Source organism: Chenopodium album, chromosome 6 (assembly GCF_948465745.1).
Source record: "Chenopodium album chromosome 6, dcCheAlbu1.1, whole genome shotgun sequence".
Classification (NCBI taxonomy): Eukaryota; Viridiplantae; Streptophyta; class Magnoliopsida; order Caryophyllales; family Amaranthaceae; genus Chenopodium; species Chenopodium album.
The window spans coordinates 1,268,765-1,290,145 of NC_137839.1; the positions used below are offsets into that span (position 1 = coordinate 1,268,765).

Genomic DNA, 21,381 nt, shown 5'->3' on the forward strand with positions numbered 1-21,381 from the left:
AATAAAATAACGTCCCAATAAAAAAATCTTCATATAAAGTTGGGAATTTGGGATCCACCACCCAATTATAGCATATTCTAATACAAGAGTTTATATTTAACCTTCATGAAAAATTATTTTCACATACATCGTATAAATTACATTATCTTTTCACAGTAGTTAATTGATAGCTAAGCTTAGTGTTTGAGCTGATAACTTGTGAAGCAACCATTAGCCGAAAGGATAAAGTTTACTATAGTTGTTGCTTTACTTTTCTAACACTTTCAAAAATTATTGTTTGTAGGATTAGTCGAACTTACCGTCTCGGTGTCTTACATTATCGCTATTACTACCTTCGTTACAGGTTATGCGCAGCGATTAAACATTTTCCCTCTCTGCTTTATGTCAAAAGAAAGGATAAAGTGTGAGTAAAGTTTATCTGAGGGCTGTCAATTTATAACCCAAGCGGACTACTACTCCTATTGCGAATTGATTTTAGGATGGAATCTCATTGTGAGCTTTGATTTGTGGGCTTTTGGGTTTCTCTCCCTTGTGTTCCCCATCTTGGGAGTTTGTCCTACATTGATAAAGAAATCAAAGGGCAATCTGACTCTGGTTTGCGGGCTTCTGGGTTTCACTCCCTTGTTCTCCCCCATCAGTCACAACACCTCTGTTTTTTAATACTTGCAAACACTCCTTCAAGAGTAAACGGTCGAGTGTGAGTAATCCGAGTATATAGGGCTGTTTACGGAACATTTGACTCATCACTTATAAATGCACTTGCTATGCATGTATCTTTCAAACTTTAACCATTGATGATGTTATTTACAACATATTGACAAGAAAAAATTAGCTGCTACAAATGAGTCCTCCCCCCATCCGGCAACCCCACACAAAGGGGCAATATACATTTCTCACTACTATTCTAAATTAAAGCCTTATCACAATTTACAAAATGTGAACGGTAAAAATGTAAGAAAATTATAAAGACCTCGGTTCCAATTATCCTCGACAGTACAAAAAAAAATTATGACTGCCAAAACTGGTCAGGGTCCTTGCTGTATAATGTTAGATCCTGAATCTCCTGGTTTGCGACATGGTAATCGATAAGTCGGGCTTGAAAAAGCTTGCACAAAATTAAACCTGAAGGCAGCACCCACCATTCGCTTTCTTGCCTGCAGTCAAAATATAGTTAAAAATGATAAGACAAAAGTGAACCACAATGACTGAAGTATAATACTAATAATGACAAATATACGAAGTATAATTTACCCTTGCCTGCTAAAATTCCAAGAATGGACGTCCCCAGGTTTCTTGCTCGGTTGAATCTTATAATGAACAAGCCCGCAAATTAAAGCAGTGAACTGTCACAGACAAATTAATGTAACCTCTAAACTTCAACATGTTTCTCAGTATGCGCACACATAAGAGATTTCATATAATAAGCAAGACAATAGAAACGTGAAAAAAAAGATTCAGTGATCAAGTACATACAGTATGTGGTAAAAAGAAAATCCCTTTATAAAAAACATTGACTAATGTTTTTGACATTGCTTAGAAAGTAAACCACATTCAGAGTAGATGTACTTGACCAGAGCACAACATAGAATTTTCTATAATGTGAATTATAACCATATTGTAAAAGTTGAGACTTACCACATTGATAAAAGAAGTGATGTTCCAAAGAGCATGAATGCGTGCAAGACCAGCAGTTTTCCTAGGTCCTCTGCTGAACAAAGCATTTATCCCAGCGGGAAATGGAAGTAATATTCCAAGAGGAAGGACAAAAAGAACCATAAAGAAGTCCAGAAGTGAAATAGAATATAGCTGAATCAGCGTGAGCACTACCAAGCTAAAATCTGCTAGCAATAGTGTTGAGAGGGCGAGACCAATTAGATCCTGCAATCGCACCACATGAAAGAGCTGTGTAAAAAAAGCTACGGCAATAATTATTGGATTCACGATACTTACTAAGAAATTGAATTACCTGATGACCAGCGGGCTTGGTATTACATGCTAAAAAGTTGAAAAGACAAGAAATGTTCCAACTATTTTTAAGCATGTGCAAGCTCTTTTCTTGAAGAATATATCCAGGAATTTTTCTATCTACCATCTGGAGTTCAGAGTCTTTCAAGTGGTCCACTTGATCATCTTTATGAACCCTGCATATGTGAAAGAAAATCAATAAAACAAACTCTTACATACATTAAACAAATAGTTTTAACACATACACCACATAGTCACATACAATAGGAGAGAAATAGAGGGTAGACACATAACCAAGGACATGGATTAACCTTTTTTCAGTTGGTACACCCTTAATTATAATTCATAAGAAAACATAATTTGGCTGGTCCACAAAAGATCGGCAGGGTTTTTTTTTTTTTTTTTTTTTTTTCCACACTTCTTAAATAAAACGGAAATTATATCCTGCACATGGATCAAGATGCACTCATGGCCCCGAATGAACAAAAAGTCCAAAATTACAAGCATTTTGTTCGTGGACTGAACATATGTTTAAATAGTTACAAATATTATGAACATATATCATGAACATATAGTTCAAAGATCGCAAATCTGTAGTTCAAAATTATAAAAATATAATGATTTTACAGCAGTCATTTGAAAAATGACTACCATATTATTTTAATGATATATAATATGATCGGTTTATTTTTTTCACGTTATAAAATGTCCACAGTTAGTCATAATATCTACAATGTAAATATAAATTTTGAATATTTTAATCCAACATAAAATAAATATATTTTGAGAAATTATAAAATAAGAATAAAAATTACATAAATGAAATTAAAAATTTGATAAATCAAAAAAATGTTGATTATAGTATTTGATAGCATTAATAAATTAATATAATTAATTATTTAGAAAAAATATATCAATTATGACCTATATAATCATTAAAATATTATGGTAGTCATAAAAAAAATCAAAATCTTCGAGCTATTATTCATAATAAAGAATATGATAAGTATGTTCAAAGCAAAAATTACAAGCATATAGTTCAACATTATGAACATCGCATACAGTTAACAATCTTTCAACTATATATTTAAAATCTCAGAACTATTTGTTCATTCAGGAGCACAGTGTGCATCCTTAATCTTGATCCCAAGTGCATGATATAAATTCAAAAGGAAGATTGCTAGCAATAACCTACATTGTCCTACATAATTGACCAAATAATAACCTGAACTGTACTATAAATAGAATTATCCTGTCCCAGGAGGATTTTGCAGGTGTGGTATTCTTGTTCTTACTCCCATTATAGCCATTTCTAGATTTAGACCTTTAACATCCCTGACCGTATTTCCATTACTTTCAACTAGGAGAACTTATCTTTTCTATATGATCGAAGGGGAAGTTTGGTTCACCCACATCAAAAAATAAGTATGAGATTAGAATCAACAAACTCATACTTGTATAATAGCCAAAAAAAAAAAAAAGGCATTTCAAAACCCATGCCACAAATCCCCTCAAAACCTATAACCTAAAAATCGAAGAGGCTAGTGGTTAGTGGATTAGAGAAAAAGCCGCCATCTTTGGAATCAGGGTTAAAATAGTTCATATTATATTTGACTGATTCATCTTCACACTTGGACCATCAGTACCCTACTCCATTGACCCAGTGTTGTCGGTAGCCGGCACCACCGTACCTATCAATATCCCATCATTATCACCCCCTACATAAAATTGAAATACATACTCCACCATATCGAGTCATTAAAACTCACCTAATAAAATTACTAACAAAGAGATTTCTTGGAAATGCAGGCTGTGGGATTTAATTTATATCCAACATCTAGAAGCAGGTATGGGTCATTGCCATCATTCCATTAATTACCTAAAACTGTACCTGCTACTAGTCATTAAACTAAGCAGGAGTTAAAGGAGTACACAAGATGAAGGTAATGCCAAACTCCAGCAGCCCAGCATTTCGCTATTACTAGACTATATCCAAAACAAAACAATACTAAACCTAATTCCATATTTCCCCCTTTTCAGCAAGGGGGTGGGTTGAGATATGTGTCAAAGTATAAAAGAAGTGAAAGGTCTGAAGAAAGTGGTAATAGAGCATACGTGCATTTCAACGCAAGTAAGCATCTCGCATAAATCAGTTCTGCATTCAGCATTTTACCTTGATGGTGGCTTCGGAGGAAGGACCCTGTCGATATTACCACCAGATGGCTGGACATTTCTTGCCCGACACACCACAAGACCAAACTGAGAATAGCCAATAGTAGTTGGCTGAAACCATGCCAGATCAACTCTCAAGCCATGGATGCTAATGACAGGGTTCCCTACGGTTTCAAGCCAGTTGACAATAGGTTCAAAGGTTGACTTCAGTTGTCCACGGCGAACAAGACGCAATTGAGCATTGAGACCAGCTACAAGTCGATACCAAACTGTGGGTGGCATAGACTGCAACAGAGCAACAAAAGGGCAAACAGTACTCAATCAAAAGTTCACAATCTCACAAGTCTACACTGAATTCAAGCAAAAATAGTATTTACCTGATTTATAAGGCTAGTTAAAACATTATCATTGTGAAGAGAGAATGGAGCCATATAACTTCCATCGCCTCCAAATATCAATGTCAAAGGTAAACGCTGGTTTAGACGAGGAGGAAGGTCAGATCGTTTTTCATCTCCACCCAGGTAGAAGTCTAGGTATGCAAGCATCAAGTCTGAAGTAGCAGATAACTGGAACAGTAAACCAAGTCAAATCAGGCCAGATAACCTAAATCAAACTACTGATGAGTGAATTGGTCTTCCCAAGTGCGCACATTATATGTAACACTTATCATTAATAAAAAAAAAATAAAAAAATAAAAAACAATGAAACATCTACACAATTCATATTCATAAATACATCTTTAAAATGTGGGGAAAATAACATTGAATTGTTAATCTCTGAATACTTTCGTTTTTCCATCACCAAATAAAAGATACCCAAACCGGCCCAGCATACATGGAGGACAAACCCAAGCAGAGTCCAAATTGCTATGGAGAACTGAAAGGAGGTTAAAAAAAAAACCTTCAGCCCTTCATAAAGAGCGCGAGAGCGACACGAACGTAAACAGGAGTGATCATACTCTGAACGCACAAATTCACGTAGTCGCTGTAGCTTCTTTTTTCGACACCACTGCAGCCATGACCATGCCAGGGGATATGCTAGAACAGAAAGAATGCTGTGCACCGATCCTTCCCACCACTGATAAGAAGCAACTCCATTTATCTCATCAACAAAGCGGATAAATGCATCCTCATACCTGCAATTTGGACAATTCTCACAGATTAAAACAAAGTTGCAGCTTAACGCATTCATGCTGATACACAAGCAGGGTTTTTTTTTTTTTTTTTGAAAGAACAAACAGAGCATTTTTAGTTGGGTTCAATTCTTCTTCTTTTTTTTTTTTTTTTTTTGCCAAAAAAACATTTACAAAAATATAGCATACCCACTTCATCATCTTGCTATCTCTTCTAAACCCAACCAAAAAGTTTGCACCATTGAACTCTGATAAAGTCACATGTGCTAAAGTGTCTATCAGATGGTAAATAGGAGTTATCATGCTCATACGATATAAAACTAGCTAATATCTCAAGTAAATAGATGTATGCCACGACAAGAATCAATGGAAACCTACACTATCTCTTTCACTTGATCTGGAGGAGAATGAGGTAGATGCCATGGCTCACTAAATGTATTCGGGCCCAGGAAATACATTCTATGAACATGGCTCTGTGCTTCCTCATTTCTATTTGTCTCCAACACCTGGAACACAAAGACACTTAACACTTGTCACAAACACATAATAAGGGTGAAGTTACAAGTGTATTCAAGAGGAAAGGATTAGGAGCAGAAGCAGAAGCTTTGCTAAGACATATAAGAGCCAAGAAATAGATGTCGACCTCATTCAAGGACTCAAGGAAAGGAAAGGAATGGTCTAGTTGAGTACGTCCTCGATGGGGTAATAAACCTGGAATATCATCCCCGGAAGCAAATTTCATCCGCGCAACACTAAGAACTAAAGCCAACAGGATGAGGATACTAAGAAGGAAAAAACAAAACCACCACGGCCCACCAAACGTGTACACTAACTCTTCCAATGTTGTGCGGCAGTGTGGCATGTGATATCTATCAGATATACACTTGTAAGGACAAGGAGTTTCAGTAACACCACCTGTAAAGAATATAGAGCCAGAGAAAAGGAAAAAAAAAGTTACCAGCTTCACCCAAAATCTAATGATCTCTGAGGTCATGAGGCACTATAAATCAATTATACAGCATTGTAAATAAATACAATCTGAGATATCAATTCTCAAGGGCACAACGAGTTATAAGGAAAGTATTCATAAAAAAACAGGTGATAAATAACATAGCACCATACTTGCAAAGTTAAAAACGATGAAAATATGTGATACCTCGTTGATGGGTATACATGCCACGATCTGGAAGCTCATAAGCTGGGCAACTACGACAGAGGTTCGGATCAGACCCAGTGACATTTTTGAATGTGCCAATAGGACATTCCTGTGATACAGTAAAATAAAATTGTCTAAGATGCAATCATCACAGTATCAAACACATCTGAAAGTATTTTCAAACAACTAATGGCAGGCAATGAGCAAGAAAAAGCTGACACAAATATCGCAGCCTGCATCCTCTCAAAGCTAACAACAGTTGTAACTAGATGACACTTAGCTGACTTAAGTTAGTTAGATATTCTAATTTTCTAAAGGACATAGGGAATGAAATTGACACACATAAAAGATCACGAGACAAAAACACTAGAATGAGATACACTCATCTTATTAAATTCTTCTCGCCATGACAGATTCCATGATATAAAATGAAACAGACAACCTTCTGGTAATCAACAAGAAAACAGTAAATTTACCTCACAAAAGATTCCATGGAGCCCAATTGGGCATGCCTTTCCAGTGACAGTTCCTTCTTCACCAGGATACCCTTCACTTTTGCCCGGACCGCCTCTGTATTAAGAAGCCAATAACTTATTACATACAAACACTGATATGACCACCAGAACAACAAATAATTTAAAAAAAGCATAACTGAATTATGAACCTAACTAAACCAACGTTAACCAAATGCACAATCCCCCAGTCACTAATGCAACCTTATAGTTTTCCCTTCCCGATGGCAAGGCTGCTCCCTTGAGCAATAACACACCACAGACATAACATACATAAAACAATCTCAAGGCTCACCATGACTTGACTAGACCTCCTTATGTCTCATCTCAGGGTGATCACCAACCCTTATAGCCAAATTCAACCTCAGTAAGGTTCTGATGGTGCAGATTAAATGGGGAAGAAGAGACACGAAGAGAGAAAGGAGAGCTTTTTTTTGGACGGGGGGGGGGGGGGGGGGGGCAGTGGTTGGATTTTTCAACCTATTCAAGAAAAATAAAATAAAATAAATGTTTCAAATAGGTGGTTTGCATGTTTATAGAATAAGGAGAGTTACACCAATAAGCACAATTTTTTCATGACAAACATATGAAGAGAAATAATTAATCCCCTAATTATAGTCTTAGAATTATTCCCTAATATGTTATTGGCTCCAGAGCAAAGAAAACTTTAGAAAATAGATATATGGCCAATATAGGTCACTATGATAGACTAGTGCACCTTGGCCCTCGCTTTCCTTCATGGGGTTCTTGGGTTGCTCTATTATGATGTAAAGCAGGACGAGACTTTTTCTATTGCATTTTTATTCTTCAAAGATTCTTTGGAGGACTCCTGTCTCCAACTATTGCAATCTCTTCTAGTTCATTTTATCCACACACTTTTACTTTTTCTTAAAGAAACTTGTTTGACAAATTTCATACCATGAATTGCACTCATTCTAAGCATGCCTTGATATAAGAGCATAAAGGGAAAACTAACCAGACATCCAAACAGGAATGTAACAACCACAGATACCACATACCAAGTATTAGTGCATGACATCAGTGAGCAATGTATACTAGAATAGATATAATGTATTAAAAAAAAAACCCAATAGTTGACAGCTGGATACTAACCGAACAAGGATTCTGCCACTCACACTAGCAATGGGCTGGTACTTATCTGCAACTGGAATGTCTGACCAATGAAAATGAACCCTTCCTCCACCGCCACCACCACCACCATTTGGGCTACCATTTCCTCCAACAGCTGAAACAGCAGAATAATTCCCAAGATGCAATGTTTGAACAAATACAAGAATGGTTCCACCAGAACCACCACCTGGGCCATTACTTGCATACATTGCACCTCTTTGCTTTGTTATACCTTCTTCACAACTCTGCCCATCAGCAATTAATGAACCCTCAATAATCATACTTGGCAAAGAGTGCTCCAGGGACCCCATCACTGATCATGATGAAAAAAAGTATTTCAAAAAAGTAAATAAATATACATTATTTAGAGGGTAATGAAAATCCTAGAAAGAAAATGTAATCTCTAATTTTCAGCATATAAAATAACAAACCTAGAAGGTAAGAAAGGGTACATCTGATAATACTACAACCAAGATAAAAGAAGAGATATGTGTTCCAGTTCAGATGTACAGTAGAAAATCAGAAGATAACATGGATATTTTATCTGAAATCTGATTAATATTTTAGATTCCACCATACCTAGAGCTGAAACTTTGAAAGGGGGCACAAACATCTAAAAGATGCTCCAAGAGAGTGAACGTTTACAAACTCTGACATGGAACAAGTGTAAGTATTTTTTGTTGGGAGACAAATGCAAGTTTCTTCCCAACAAATGCTTATTCGAAGTTGCTAGAAACTACAATAAGCCAGAATGTCCAACTTAATTCTCCACCAAAGAAAATTGGAGAGCGCAGGGTCAACTATATGTAAACCACAACTTGATAGGGTTGGCTCCATTCTAATGATAGCCATATTGTTCCAGTTCTGGGAATATAGAAATTCAGAAGTTATAGTTTTACCCCCCCCAAAAAAAATCATACTTCAGGCCAAAATCAAACGCATATTGTATAGATGTAGAAGCCACTTCCGAGAAAAATCAAGCACAATTAACTTCCATATCTCAAAAAACCAAGCATTGTAAAGTTGTACTTCCACCACCAGATAATTATTCTACATAATAAGTTAAGAGGGATACCACAAGATAGGCAGAATGCAAGTACAATTAAAAATTACATCAATGATTTGCGCAAAAGCACAAGGGGCAGGGGTGTCCTTTACCCATCCTCAGAGATGCATTAAGATGATTTTTGAATGTCTACTTAGCACTGTAATTGAGAATGACAAAAACAGGAAACAAACATGAAACATCTATCAAAAACAGGAAACAAACATGAACCATCTATCATTAAAGTGTTGTAGATATTACAGATACATGGAATCTACCAGAGGAGCAACAGCAAAGACACTTGTTCAATGACCCGGTCTCTTTTAGGAAATTTCATGACTAACAGCAAAGGTGTAGTATAACTAAAGACTTGGATAGCAACTCAAACATCACAAGGTGAACTAAAGATACTTGTCCCACATGTACAACTGTCAAGAGCTTGAATCAACAGATGATGCACGTAGTTCTCGACATATGTCATGCATGTTTGCCAGAATTAGCCATAAGACGGGATAATGAGGGTAAATATTTTCTCATCCTCAATACATACATGGAAATGAAATAACTCATCTTTACAGAGCATTCTGCTTGATATACAAGTCAAACCTTTTTCTTTTGTCAAAACACTTCAGCAATGATAAATAAAACATCAATCTACCCCACCAATTCTATCAAAACAAAGAGATCAAGGAAGAAGATAAAAAGAACCAGGAAACATACATACAAGGCTGTAAGGCCTGTAACTCTTATTTATTCAAAAGCAAAATGTAAAGCATACCAATGATACCACCACCAGCAGTTGATCCTGGTAAACTACTGTTTCCGCTACCACTACCGAGTTCGCATGGCAAATCAGCATCTCCGTACGCACCACCACCATCAGCAAATTTCCCATCACAAAATCCATCTCCACCTCTGCCCCCATGTCCTCCACCCCCTCCAAGACCATTGCTGGAAAGGTTTCCTCGACCAACACCTCCTATGCAGCCTACACACATAGCAAGAAATCATCACTCCTAAAATACATATTCCAACTCCCAATCTGTCATGATAACCAAAGGAAAAGAAAAATAAAAAGAAAGGGGGGGGGGGATTATAAATTCTTCAAGGAAAAAGAAACACAGTACAATCTTTGACTAACCAATTAGTTCTCTCGTCCTCCCCACCTTATGAGAATCATACAGCATCAAGTTAACCAACTCGGTTGAAAAAGATGAAGAAATTAAGACTCTGTTTTGATCAAAAACATTTTCTATTGTTGTTTGGTTCGTAAAGGGTGGAAAATAATTTTCCTAAAGGTGGAAAATCCTTCTGAAAGGAATGCCACATTTTCCTTCCCACAACCAACATCCCTTTTTTTATCTTCCCATCCATCTTAAACTCACATTAATTTCTTTGTCTAATATTCTTCTTGTCTTGTAAGAAACAAACAAAGAAACACTATTTTTACAATTATGCAGCTTTCCCTGTGATACATGTCAAAAAAATTAACAGTAGAGACCTAAGAGCAATACCAAATCCAGATGCACTAATCATTCCCGTATGTGGAACAGACACAGATCTGACCCAATGGAAATGAACAACGGATCCTTCTACAACACCTTCAATGCTAACATCTTCAACACGACAAATCTGCATTATAAAACTTTGTCAGAGGGATATGAATGTGTGCCGACAAGAGTGAGCAAACAAGGATTATATCACTCCAATATGGATAAAAGAAGCTTCTCTACAGCAAAAGTCAATATTCCATGTCATTGTTGAGTCTCCATACCCCCCTCCCCATTTTGGTAACTCCACCGCCCACCCCTCCCCCACACACACACGCAAAAAAAAAAAAAAAAAAAAAAACCAAAGCACTTTATCTAGATCAGACTTGGCAAAGCTATTGTTCTTATTAATCTATACCTGTAAGGTGAAGGGCAGTGAGGAGTTCACATTACAATCTTCAGGTGGATGAAGTATTTCCACAGGGCATTCTTGCTGGTCACAATAAAGATCTGGGGAACTGGAAAAACCACAAGGTGCAAAGTAAGCAGAAAATATATCTTGAGGAACCTAAAGAATGGTTTCAAAGGCCAGAAGACTAGCTTACGCATCATGATTGCTCGCCCTTACCAAAGGACCTCGCAAAATTGATTCTTGCCCAACCTTCATAAACAACAAATATGATTTAAGAACATTAATAAATAAATTACAAATGGTTTCTCAAGAAAAATAAATGAATCTATTAATATTGATATTAGGCTTGATGAAAACTGAACACCCACACCTATGACATCTTACTATCTTAGAAACTACTCCTAGAGTTTCCCAAAGATGGTTACACTTTCCTTTTTTAGCCGACTTTACACTTCACTTTGTATGGGCAAAATTAGTTTATTACTTCTTTCTCCATTTAACTAATTTATTATGCTTTCCTTACAACATTCCACTACTAGTTATTTTATTCATTACTAACAACTTCCAATACTTACAGTGCTCTATTATTTTTTTTCTTACAGCTCACTACTTAATCATTTTCTTCGTTTTTGAGTAAATAAATGAATTGTAACAATCTTGAAAAAATGACAGTACCCCTTGAAATTATATTTCCATTTGTCAAATACACAAGCAAGCTTCTATTACAGAAAGGGATAACATATAAATGATGAACAAGATGTCCTCAATGTAACATGAGAGCCTAAAAATATAAAAAAAAAAATAAATAAATAAAAGGGTCTAGAGAGCTCAAGCCCACTTAAGCTATCTTTTTTTTCCCAGATAATTAACATCATAAATAATACCAAACTTCAACTTTCTAGTACCACATTCCAATTTACTCCCAGGATTAAGTCTAAGTAAATAACAAGCCTCAGCTATTATATCATTGAGTTAACTCATATGGTAATTCATTTCCACGGAGTACATTTAACGTACATATCCTATCAAATAATTATGACAAAATTGCACAGACGGTAATGACTACGACAATTATGTTCAGCAAATAACTAATTTTCTCACTCATCAATTGTCATGCACACATCAAGGAAGTTAGGATCGAGATTCAACATTGGATTGGTAAGGGGGATAGGATCGGAAAATTATAAGATCCTACTAAATAACAAAAAAAAAAATGATAACATTGCTACAGTGCGATACAAAATTGCATGTTTAGTAGTATTAATCATAAAGACATTGTTTTGCTTACATAAGGCTAATACTTCAGATTTATCAAGTGTACAAACAGTTCAAATCTATAACACAAGTTGTAATTGATAATGTATGGCAAGATTGTCGAAAACAAATCTTATGATTAATAAACTTCAAAAGTTTATTAATATAAAAGCACATTATGTGAATAATTAACTAGTAATAGAAATCATGTAAAAAAAGGACAGAATGTTAATTTATTGTTATACAAAGGATCGGATCGGTAGATCGCGAGATCATAGAATCGCATTATGACCCTATCATCCAAAATTATTTTTTAGTAATGATCGTAAGATCCTATTAATGACTTATTTAGAAGGAGTTAGGAAGCTATGGATTCACATGAGAATGAGATATTTGATCGTAAGGGATGGATGAGGAAGATTTTTGTGGATGACGATGCGGAAAAATCATTTTTGGTTCATGTAGCCGACCCCACTTATGGTATTAAGCTTTGATTAATTGATCGATCGATCCTAAGATCCTATCATTAACCTATACTAAAAGCGAACTTAAAATGACACTTGTCACAATCTCATTAACAATTTTCACGCCCATTTTACTTTCTATTTTTACGCAGATTCTTTAAGGAAATCATTTTATAATAATTTAAAATATCTTTCTTCCAATTAAAATTGTTAACAATAATAATTCTCCATATAAACCCAACTAATATATTTTTACATATAAGTAGTCTTTTATTTAATATTATTTTTGTAAAAAAAAGAGGTAAATATTATTAAACAATACTACTATATATTATTTCAGTCTTCGATAATACTATTAACCTTTTTTTTCTTCCAATTTTGTTACTTTTGCAATTATGTTTAATTCAATTAAAAATAAAATCATTTTGTTAAGATATATATATATACACTTTATTTTCTACTCTTAAAAGTCATATCAATACTAAATTACTAACGCAACATGTGCGGGTACTGTCCTTAGAATTTTTTTACAAAAAATAAAAACTTCAAAGACCTCTTTTTTTTTTAAATCAAGTCTAAGTGTCACTAATCTTGATATTGATAGAGTTACATATAAAATTAAAGTTATATTTAATTTTGAATTAGTATTCTGAGTTAAATTTTTTTAATATAATTCAATGCAATAACTCTTTATAAAATTTAATAATAACCGTGCATCTGCACGGGACTTAAACTAGTTAATATTAAGATCATACTTCAGATCCGGATCGGTGACATGTTTATGGATTGTAGAATCATAGGATCATAAGATCCGAATCAGGACTTAAACAACCTCACACACATTTCATTTAGTCAACATAATTTTAGACTCCTTTATTATTTGTTTGTTTTAATTTCATTGAGAAACAAGACATTAGAATAAAAACAAACAAATGCATGCTAGATTAAAAATGATAAGAGACTGCCAAACCACATTTCGATTATATGACATTGGAGCAAAGGAACTCACATAGATACTGAAAAATAACGAAAGGACAAGACGTTGAGCCTCAATAACATTTCCAGGGCCAGTCAAATTCAAGAATCCTTGTCCGTGAACTCCCAGATTTGCTGAAGAATGTATTGCAGACGATTCCTATAGACCAGAAAAAAATGAGCAAACCAGTAATCCCAGTATGGATGTTATGTCTCAGCTAGAATCGCAACAGTTGCTACAACTGATAAGTAAAACAGTAATAAATGACAAATGGTAAATTTTTAAGTACCTTGAGAACCAGTAGATTGCTGACCTCAAGAAGAGAAGTAGCCACAATTGCATCACCGCTGCCATCTATCAACATTTGTGAGTTCAGCATAAGGTGCATCTTTACAGTCATGCGTAAGGCGCCATATACCTGAGAGTAAATTATAGAATCATAGTAAATTATCAGACTTCTCACTATAGAACAAATTCAAATAGTGAACGATGAAAGAAAAATCATCAACATGATTACAAACCAAAAATTTTGAATACTAGAAAATTGCAAATGGTTGCAAAAATGCAAACAAATGAGCATAGTGCAACATACATGTATACAAGATGTTGCATACTAATTTAGCACATACAAATCTTCAATGAAACGCTTGTTGTTGCTTGCATGAAACATGATGTTCTCTCTACCTATAGTCAATTTTATATCAACATTAAGGTTACTACAGTTTTTTAATTATTTAAAAATAAAAACCTTACACAGAATTTACAGCATACTACAAATAAATTCAATTTCACAGCGTAAAGGGCGAAAAATAGATATTGAGATTCGTGATGGGACCTCAGGTATACTATAATATTTGTCAATTAGAGTTGAATAAAGAAGAGATTGTGTTTTGAGAGAAAAAGAGCAAGGAGAGAGAAAACTGTCATTGTAAAAAAAAAAATGAAATAAAATATAAAAACTAATAATTAAAAAATTATACAGCACTCCTCACTTCTGCTATTTCAGACCAAAGCAAGCTGCCTTGAAACATTGGTGAACCAACAACCAGAGAGGCCAAAAACAGCTCTTACTCCAAAGGATAAAATAGAAAAAGTTGTTTTGGGAAGATCCTAAAGATATATGCTAGCGTAAAACACCAAACAATTGCTGAGATAGAACAGTGCCTACAGAAGAACCAAATCCTTCACTGTCCAGAAGCAGCAATTCAGAGTTATAGACCACAGGCATATAAAAACATCACATGTATGCAATTTGGTGTATGTTTGACAGGTAATCTTATCATTAGCCCTTCAATGGACTAATAAGCAATTAACAGAGAAATTCCAAAAGTAATGCAGCAGGCTCAGTGATGCTGAACTTCTTCATCTTAGGTTGATTGGTTATGGCTTCCTCTTTCAAATTGTCAGCCTTCAGATGGCCTTTAACCTCTATAAACATAGTGACAGTAAAAAGATAAATGGAGCATACCTTAATCAACGAGTCACTCATCAAGAGTTCTTCTGCAATTAGTTCGAATGCTGATGATGCATAATGTGCGAGGCCAAAGGTTAAAGCCGCGCCGGAAGACAGAGTAAGCTGTCCTTGGACCTGCTTAAATTACAATTATACATAATTCAAATCAAGATGAAACAAGAAGTAACACTGAGTAAGATCTAACACTTGCGTCAAGAGAAAAGATATATCCCTTCCACAAAGGCTAAACTCCAATTAATCACATTACTAGGATTAGCTAATTAGTAAACTGCACTACTGCAGATTGCTCTACCATAGGCCTCCTCAAGATCCAATTTCAAATTGATACCCTTCCAAATGTCTTGTATGAACAAAACACATTAATAATCAAGAAAATAAAAGATTAAGAAAAAAATATTTTGCTAAGTTTTCATTCGCTTGATCTCAAAAGTAAAATATGACTTTAAGGATAAGATATCAGGAATCAGTTTGGGAAGTTGTGTAAAATCAGGGAAGCACCTTAATTGTCCTATTATGATAATCTAAGGGTCCATTTTTTTTATTTTTTATTTTTTTAAACTTAGGGTCCATATACACATATATAAAGTTCATAATCATATCAGTAAAAATATGGTATACTAAACATTTTCTTTTACCACGTGAATAAGGTGGGGCAACATACACAAGCTTAGGGCTGAAACAAAAACAATTACCAACACCACAAAATTAAATGCTCAAATCAACACATTCACACATTGTTTACCTGCACACGACTCCAAAACAAAGGAACTGTAGCCTTTGCCTGATTTTGTATGTAGACATTTGACCACAGTGGCTGATTAGGGAATTCTAGAAGAAGTGTGTTTGTGTCTGTTGACAAGTTGTGATTGTCGATAGTCAGCCTCCGAGGAACAAAATCATAAAATGTACCAGCACCACCTGAGTTTTTAGGGCAACCAAAACTTCTCCCTCCTATAAATAAAATAAAAAAAAATTAAAAAATCAATATATGCCTAAGTATTAACTAGTAAGTATAGCATGCATAAACAAATAGGTGACACTGGACACGGGCAAGATCTATGATTCCACGGGCAAGAAAAACTAACTACCATCTTACAATTTCTGTCCACAACCTCCTAAATTGAACATAAAATTAAAAGCGCCAATACTACGTCATGGGAACTATGAGCCCTGTAAATTTCCAAAGTTACGTTATAGATCAGGAGGTAGTGTAACTAAATTCAGCAATACAAAGGTCAGAATTTAAGACATTTGATCGTAAATGTTCATGAATGAAGTTAGCAATACAACAGGTACTTGGGAGGTTCAGCAGCAATATTAGAACAGTCACAAAAAGGCAGGTCAGCTACTTAGTTAATTGTTACCATTGCATAAGAAATCCGAGCAATATTTGATCAGCAACAAGTTTATGCTGTATCTCAAAAACCTAAATCTTCCACTAAATATATTATTTATCTTTTCTTCCTACAAGTCCAGAGCAGAAAAGGAAATGGTTCTTGTTGACAGCAGTAGTCATGAATCTTATCGATACATCAAAGGAAAAGGAATACATTTAGGAAATTAGCATATATAAAATTATTGAAGGTAGCATGAAGGAATTGTTACCGTGAACATAATATTCTTGATCATCATGCCTGCTAAAGATGTTGATAGAAACTCTTCCACCACCTCCTCCAGCAAAGCCGTCACCTCCAGATGCACTTACCCGGCCATTTCCAGCCCTGCTCTTTGCAAGGAAAATTATAAGGGTAGATCCAACTAACAGATTGTAGCGGCAAGGTATTGAAAATGAAAATCAATGTGGTACGCTACTATGCTTGCAATGCTGTCCTAAAAGTTTGGTTATCCGAGAAATGGTGGAAGAAGACACTATTGAAAGGAACAGAAGCAGAGAGGAACAACAGTTCAACCAACCCATCCTCAACCATATCCTATGCTTGAATTAATGTCCCTCTACAGACAACATAAATTCAAACAGCACCAAGCACATTGTACTGATTCAGCAATCCCATTGATGTAACATAACTTCTGAAAGAGAGGAAAGCTTTCCTCCTCGTACATTCTTCTCCCTTCCATAAAGATGTCCCAAAAGGTTGGTAATTCCGAGAAAGGGTGGAAGAAGACACTATTGAAAGGAGCAGAAGCAGAGAGGAACAACAGTTCAACCAACCCATTCTCAACCATATCCTATGCTTGAGTTATTGTCCCTCTAGAGACAACATAAATTCAAACAGCACCAATCACATTCTACTGATTCAGCAATCCCACTGATGTAATATAACTTCTAGACAAGAGGAAAGCTTTCCTCCTCGTACATTTGTCTCCCTTCCATAAAGATGTCTCCCTTATCTTAACAATTAATCAGAATACACAAATTTCATGCATTGTGTTCCTTGGACAAAATAATGACCAGGCACTTGGCAATCTCACTCCTTGTAGGGCCATAATTGATGTCTGGCTTATAAAGAAGTCATACTGGAGGGGAATATGAGGGAATATAATGAAACACTATTGGAGCTTGAACAATATTATATGAGTTTGTAAATACTATATTGTAATGAAATATAACAGAAAGCTGCACATCGGAATAATTTATACTCTTACATATAAGAATACATAGGGGACTGAGTTAAAGTTTGAAGTCTTTGAACAATAAACAGTTGACACTACAATCGCTAATTAGAGATGAGACTCAGCTGCAAAACCAAAGTGAAGATCCAAATCTATGACAGAATCAATACAAGTTAAAGAACTAAAAAATTGATATACAGAAGCAACATTTCAAGCCCCTTAGCAAGTCTCTATTGAAGGGTTGTGACCTTGTACTTTCCAAAAATCTTCTTACCTCTTCCCTCAAGCTCCCTCAACGAGCTCAGCTATTTAATTTCTATTAGTCCCCCACTCACATCCCATCCCAAACACACAATACTGAGTATAACATCCACCCTAACCTAGAGAGTGAGAGCAAGAGAGAGATGAGATTTTTCTAAATGTACTACAACCAGTTAAACCTGTCACTATACCCAACTCTTCTCACTTAGCAATAGCATAAAAAACAAAATGGGGAATAAAAGTATTATGAAAAAATCAAAAGGCATGTCTCCTATCAATCTGCCATCGAATGGTTTGAGGTCAAGAAGCATCTAGCCTTACCCCTAACAAAAAAAAGGAAATTATAAAATTTAAAAAAAAAAAAAAAAAAAAAAAAAAGTAACTTAGCATTTTCAAAAATAATTAACTTAAGAAGGGAGGAGAGTTGGACCACTAGCAATCTAGCATGCCTATCTCAACTCTAAGCAAAGGCCCTACTTGAATTTCATTGTGATACTAACAGTAACAAATTCATTACCCTGATGCCTCTAAAATAGGCTCTTGCCTTGGTTGGGGCAAGTGGATCAATAGTAACCAACATTCCCGCTGCAATAGCTTAGAGGTTGTTTCTAACTAACCCTTAATCTAATAACAATGACCTTCTAGCATGAAACCTGCAACGCCACAATTCCTATCCAAGCCTCATTTTTCATTCATGGTTCTTCCACTAGATTATGAGATAATATCCTAAATTGTTTAACTAGACACTCCAGAGAGCAAGCACTCTAACTAGAATTTGAAATGCAAGGAGTTGAAGCTTTGAAAAAATGTCAGGTATAATTGTAACCTTAAAAAAAGATCATGGCAAGATACAACTGGAACAATAACCAATATGTACGTAGTATTTTCTCACTTTTTAGAGCACAAAACAGAAATTTTGTGGCGTTGGGGGGCGGGTGGCATGCTGCAGACCAAGGGGTTGACAAAGGGTTACTGAACAGCAGAGATCATTCCCTGAAATTCTAAGAACAATATATAGAAGTAAGGCATAACAGATGAAATAAGTCCACTCAATTGTCACCTGAAGTTCTAGGTCAAAACCAGATGCTGAAAAGCACCATGGGCTCTACAAAAAAGTAATGCCAAGAGAAGACAGCCAGGGTGTGCCATAGTACAATTGAAAAGCGCCTCGGAAGATAAGGCAAAGGACGGCACCTAAATCCAAACTAATACAAGGACTTGCAACACAACCTGAAGGGTGGTGATATCATGCATCTTTCATCTTTTAGCTATGCCAATTGCCATATCCTTTCATGAAGATATGGGGCTTCAAATGCTGCTTATATACATTAGTTTTTTTGTTTAAATATGCATCTTTTAGTCCTGACAAGGATTTTAACATCATAATAGGCCATAATGGTTGGAAGGAGTGAGGAAGGATATGAAGTGCATGGATTTACGTGAGGATGAAGTTTTGGATCGTAAGGGATGGAGGAGAAAGATTTATGTTGATGACTACACGGAATAATCAAATTTGGTTCATGTTAGCCGACCCCACTTTTGGGATTAAGGCTTTGATTGATTGATTGATTGATTGATTGAATAGGCCATAATGGCATATACTTTCATGACAATATGGCCTAAGAGGCTGAAATAGTAATTAAGAAATGAAGAACCAAATCCAATTCTGCTTATAATCCAGGAAAACTTTGCTTCAACAAAATAATGTTGAGGCAAGCAAAGCCAACGTCAAAAATAGTCACAAGATATTAGGTCTAAAAACACTTAACTCTTTACTGTTCAAATATTTTTTACTCGCATAACAGACATAGATAATCAATAAAATTTATAACCATTTAACAAACTAAAAAAAGCCATCTCATATGATCATAAAAACGTCCCAAACATCTAACTCGCCCACCCAAAGGATTACAAGTATGTACAAAGTTACATAACAATATAGCCTGTAACAAAATGTCATGGAAAACCATCAACAGCCTTAATAAAACTCAAAAAAATAAAATCAACATAAAAATCCATAATATGAGGAAGCAGAACATACATTTTCGAAGCCTTTATAAAAATACTACCACCTGATCCTCCTCCCCCTTTAATACCCGTGGTGCCGCCATCGGCCAGAAGACTCCCATACATTTCAATTGAATTAGTCATATTTAACAGTATCCTCCCACCACCTCCACCACCGAAATTCTCCCCCTTACTTGTAGTCCCACCGCGACTGCCAAAACTCCACGGCTTGTCTACCTCAGACCAAGCATAGGCATCCCCACCCCACACATCCTCAGGAAGCTTTGAATTGTCTGCCAAACAATTAGCTCCCCTCCCACCATGCCCGCCACCGGCACCCTGCACCCCTACAGGCGTCCCGCTCGTCTGTGCAGGCGGAGGACCCCCCAAAGCACTAACATTAACTAAAGAACCTTCCAGAAAACTCGCATTCTCTGCCACAACCCAGAAAGCTCCAGCAACTACAGTAGCATTCCTACCCAACTGAAATTCACCGCTCAAATTAACAGTTATTGAACACCCAGCAAAAGGGCAACTAATAATCACACCAGAATCAATCTCTAAATTACCACTCCCTTTTATATACAAATCATTTGATAATTCTAAGCTAGAATTGAGCTTACAAACACTCTCAAGCGATCCAAAACCCCTAAGATCACCTTCACACGACGCCGAAGGCGGTAACGGTGGAAGCACCGGAGGCGGCGGCGTCGGAGGAGAGTAATCCCCGTGAAATTGATACGAATTCTCAACCCCACTTCCAATAATCGAAAACCCATCACCATCATCATCATCATCAATTGAATCAATTGCAAAAGTATAATTGAAATTCAACCCAACTATAATAATAATCATGATACCCACAAAAAGTAGCAAATCTGTGCATATTCTCGACATTATAGTTCATGTAACTGACAAAAATTGAAACCCCAGAATCAAAATCAGAGTAAACCCTAATCAGAAACAATGATCAATCCCAAGAATTAATAATAAAAATGGGGAAAAGGGTATGAGAGAGAAAGAGGAGTGAGAGTAAAGGAGTGACGTCGAAGGAGAGAGAAAGTGAAAGGTGGGAACTTGAAAGTGTGTAGTGTAATAACAAGGAAGAAGCAGTAATACCCAGGAAAGAACCCAACTGAGCTTTCCTGGGTTTCGTTGATTTGGATAGAGAGAGAAACAAGAGAGAGACACTTGGGTGTATTTATTTTTATAATTCCATTTTTATTGATTTTTTTGCTTTTGTTTTTCGCTTTCTTGCTTCCTTTTTCTGGCTTTTTTCTACTTTTATTTTTTTTTTCCTTGGGCGGTTTGGTATACAATAAGGAATTCAGGATGGAGTTTTCATGAGGTGAGTGGGGG

At 35.8% G+C, this 21,381-nt stretch overlaps 1 protein-coding gene across 2 annotated transcripts; it reads right to left on the reverse strand.

The window, feature by feature from the left end:
* Positions 1-743: 743 nt before the first annotated feature.
* On the reverse strand, positions 744-21,299 carry LOC145635518 (uncharacterized). 2 transcript variants are annotated; one of them, XM_081686815.1, is made up of 22 exons: positions 20,057-21,299; positions 16,789-16,904; positions 15,926-16,134; positions 15,178-15,297; positions 13,999-14,127; positions 13,743-13,868; positions 11,209-11,264; positions 11,022-11,121; positions 10,628-10,745; positions 9,892-10,101; positions 8,051-8,381; positions 6,902-6,995; positions 6,426-6,534; positions 5,913-6,184; positions 5,648-5,775; positions 5,038-5,272; positions 4,515-4,703; positions 4,139-4,422; positions 1,967-2,141; positions 1,636-1,878; positions 1,258-1,343; positions 744-1,154 (listed from the first exon to the last, which is right to left on the reverse strand). In XM_081686815.1, the coding sequence occupies exons 1-22, from the start codon at positions 20,917-20,919 to the stop codon at positions 1,007-1,009; spliced, it is 4,341 nt and encodes a 1,446-aa protein (XP_081542941.1). In that variant the 5' UTR covers positions 20,920-21,299; the 3' UTR covers positions 744-1,006. The 2 variants fall into 2 exon arrangements, with proteins under 2 accessions (XP_081542941.1, XP_081542940.1); XM_081686814.1 differs by having other exon boundaries at positions 1,252-1,343.
* Between the last annotated feature and the right edge of the window lie 82 nt (positions 21,300-21,381).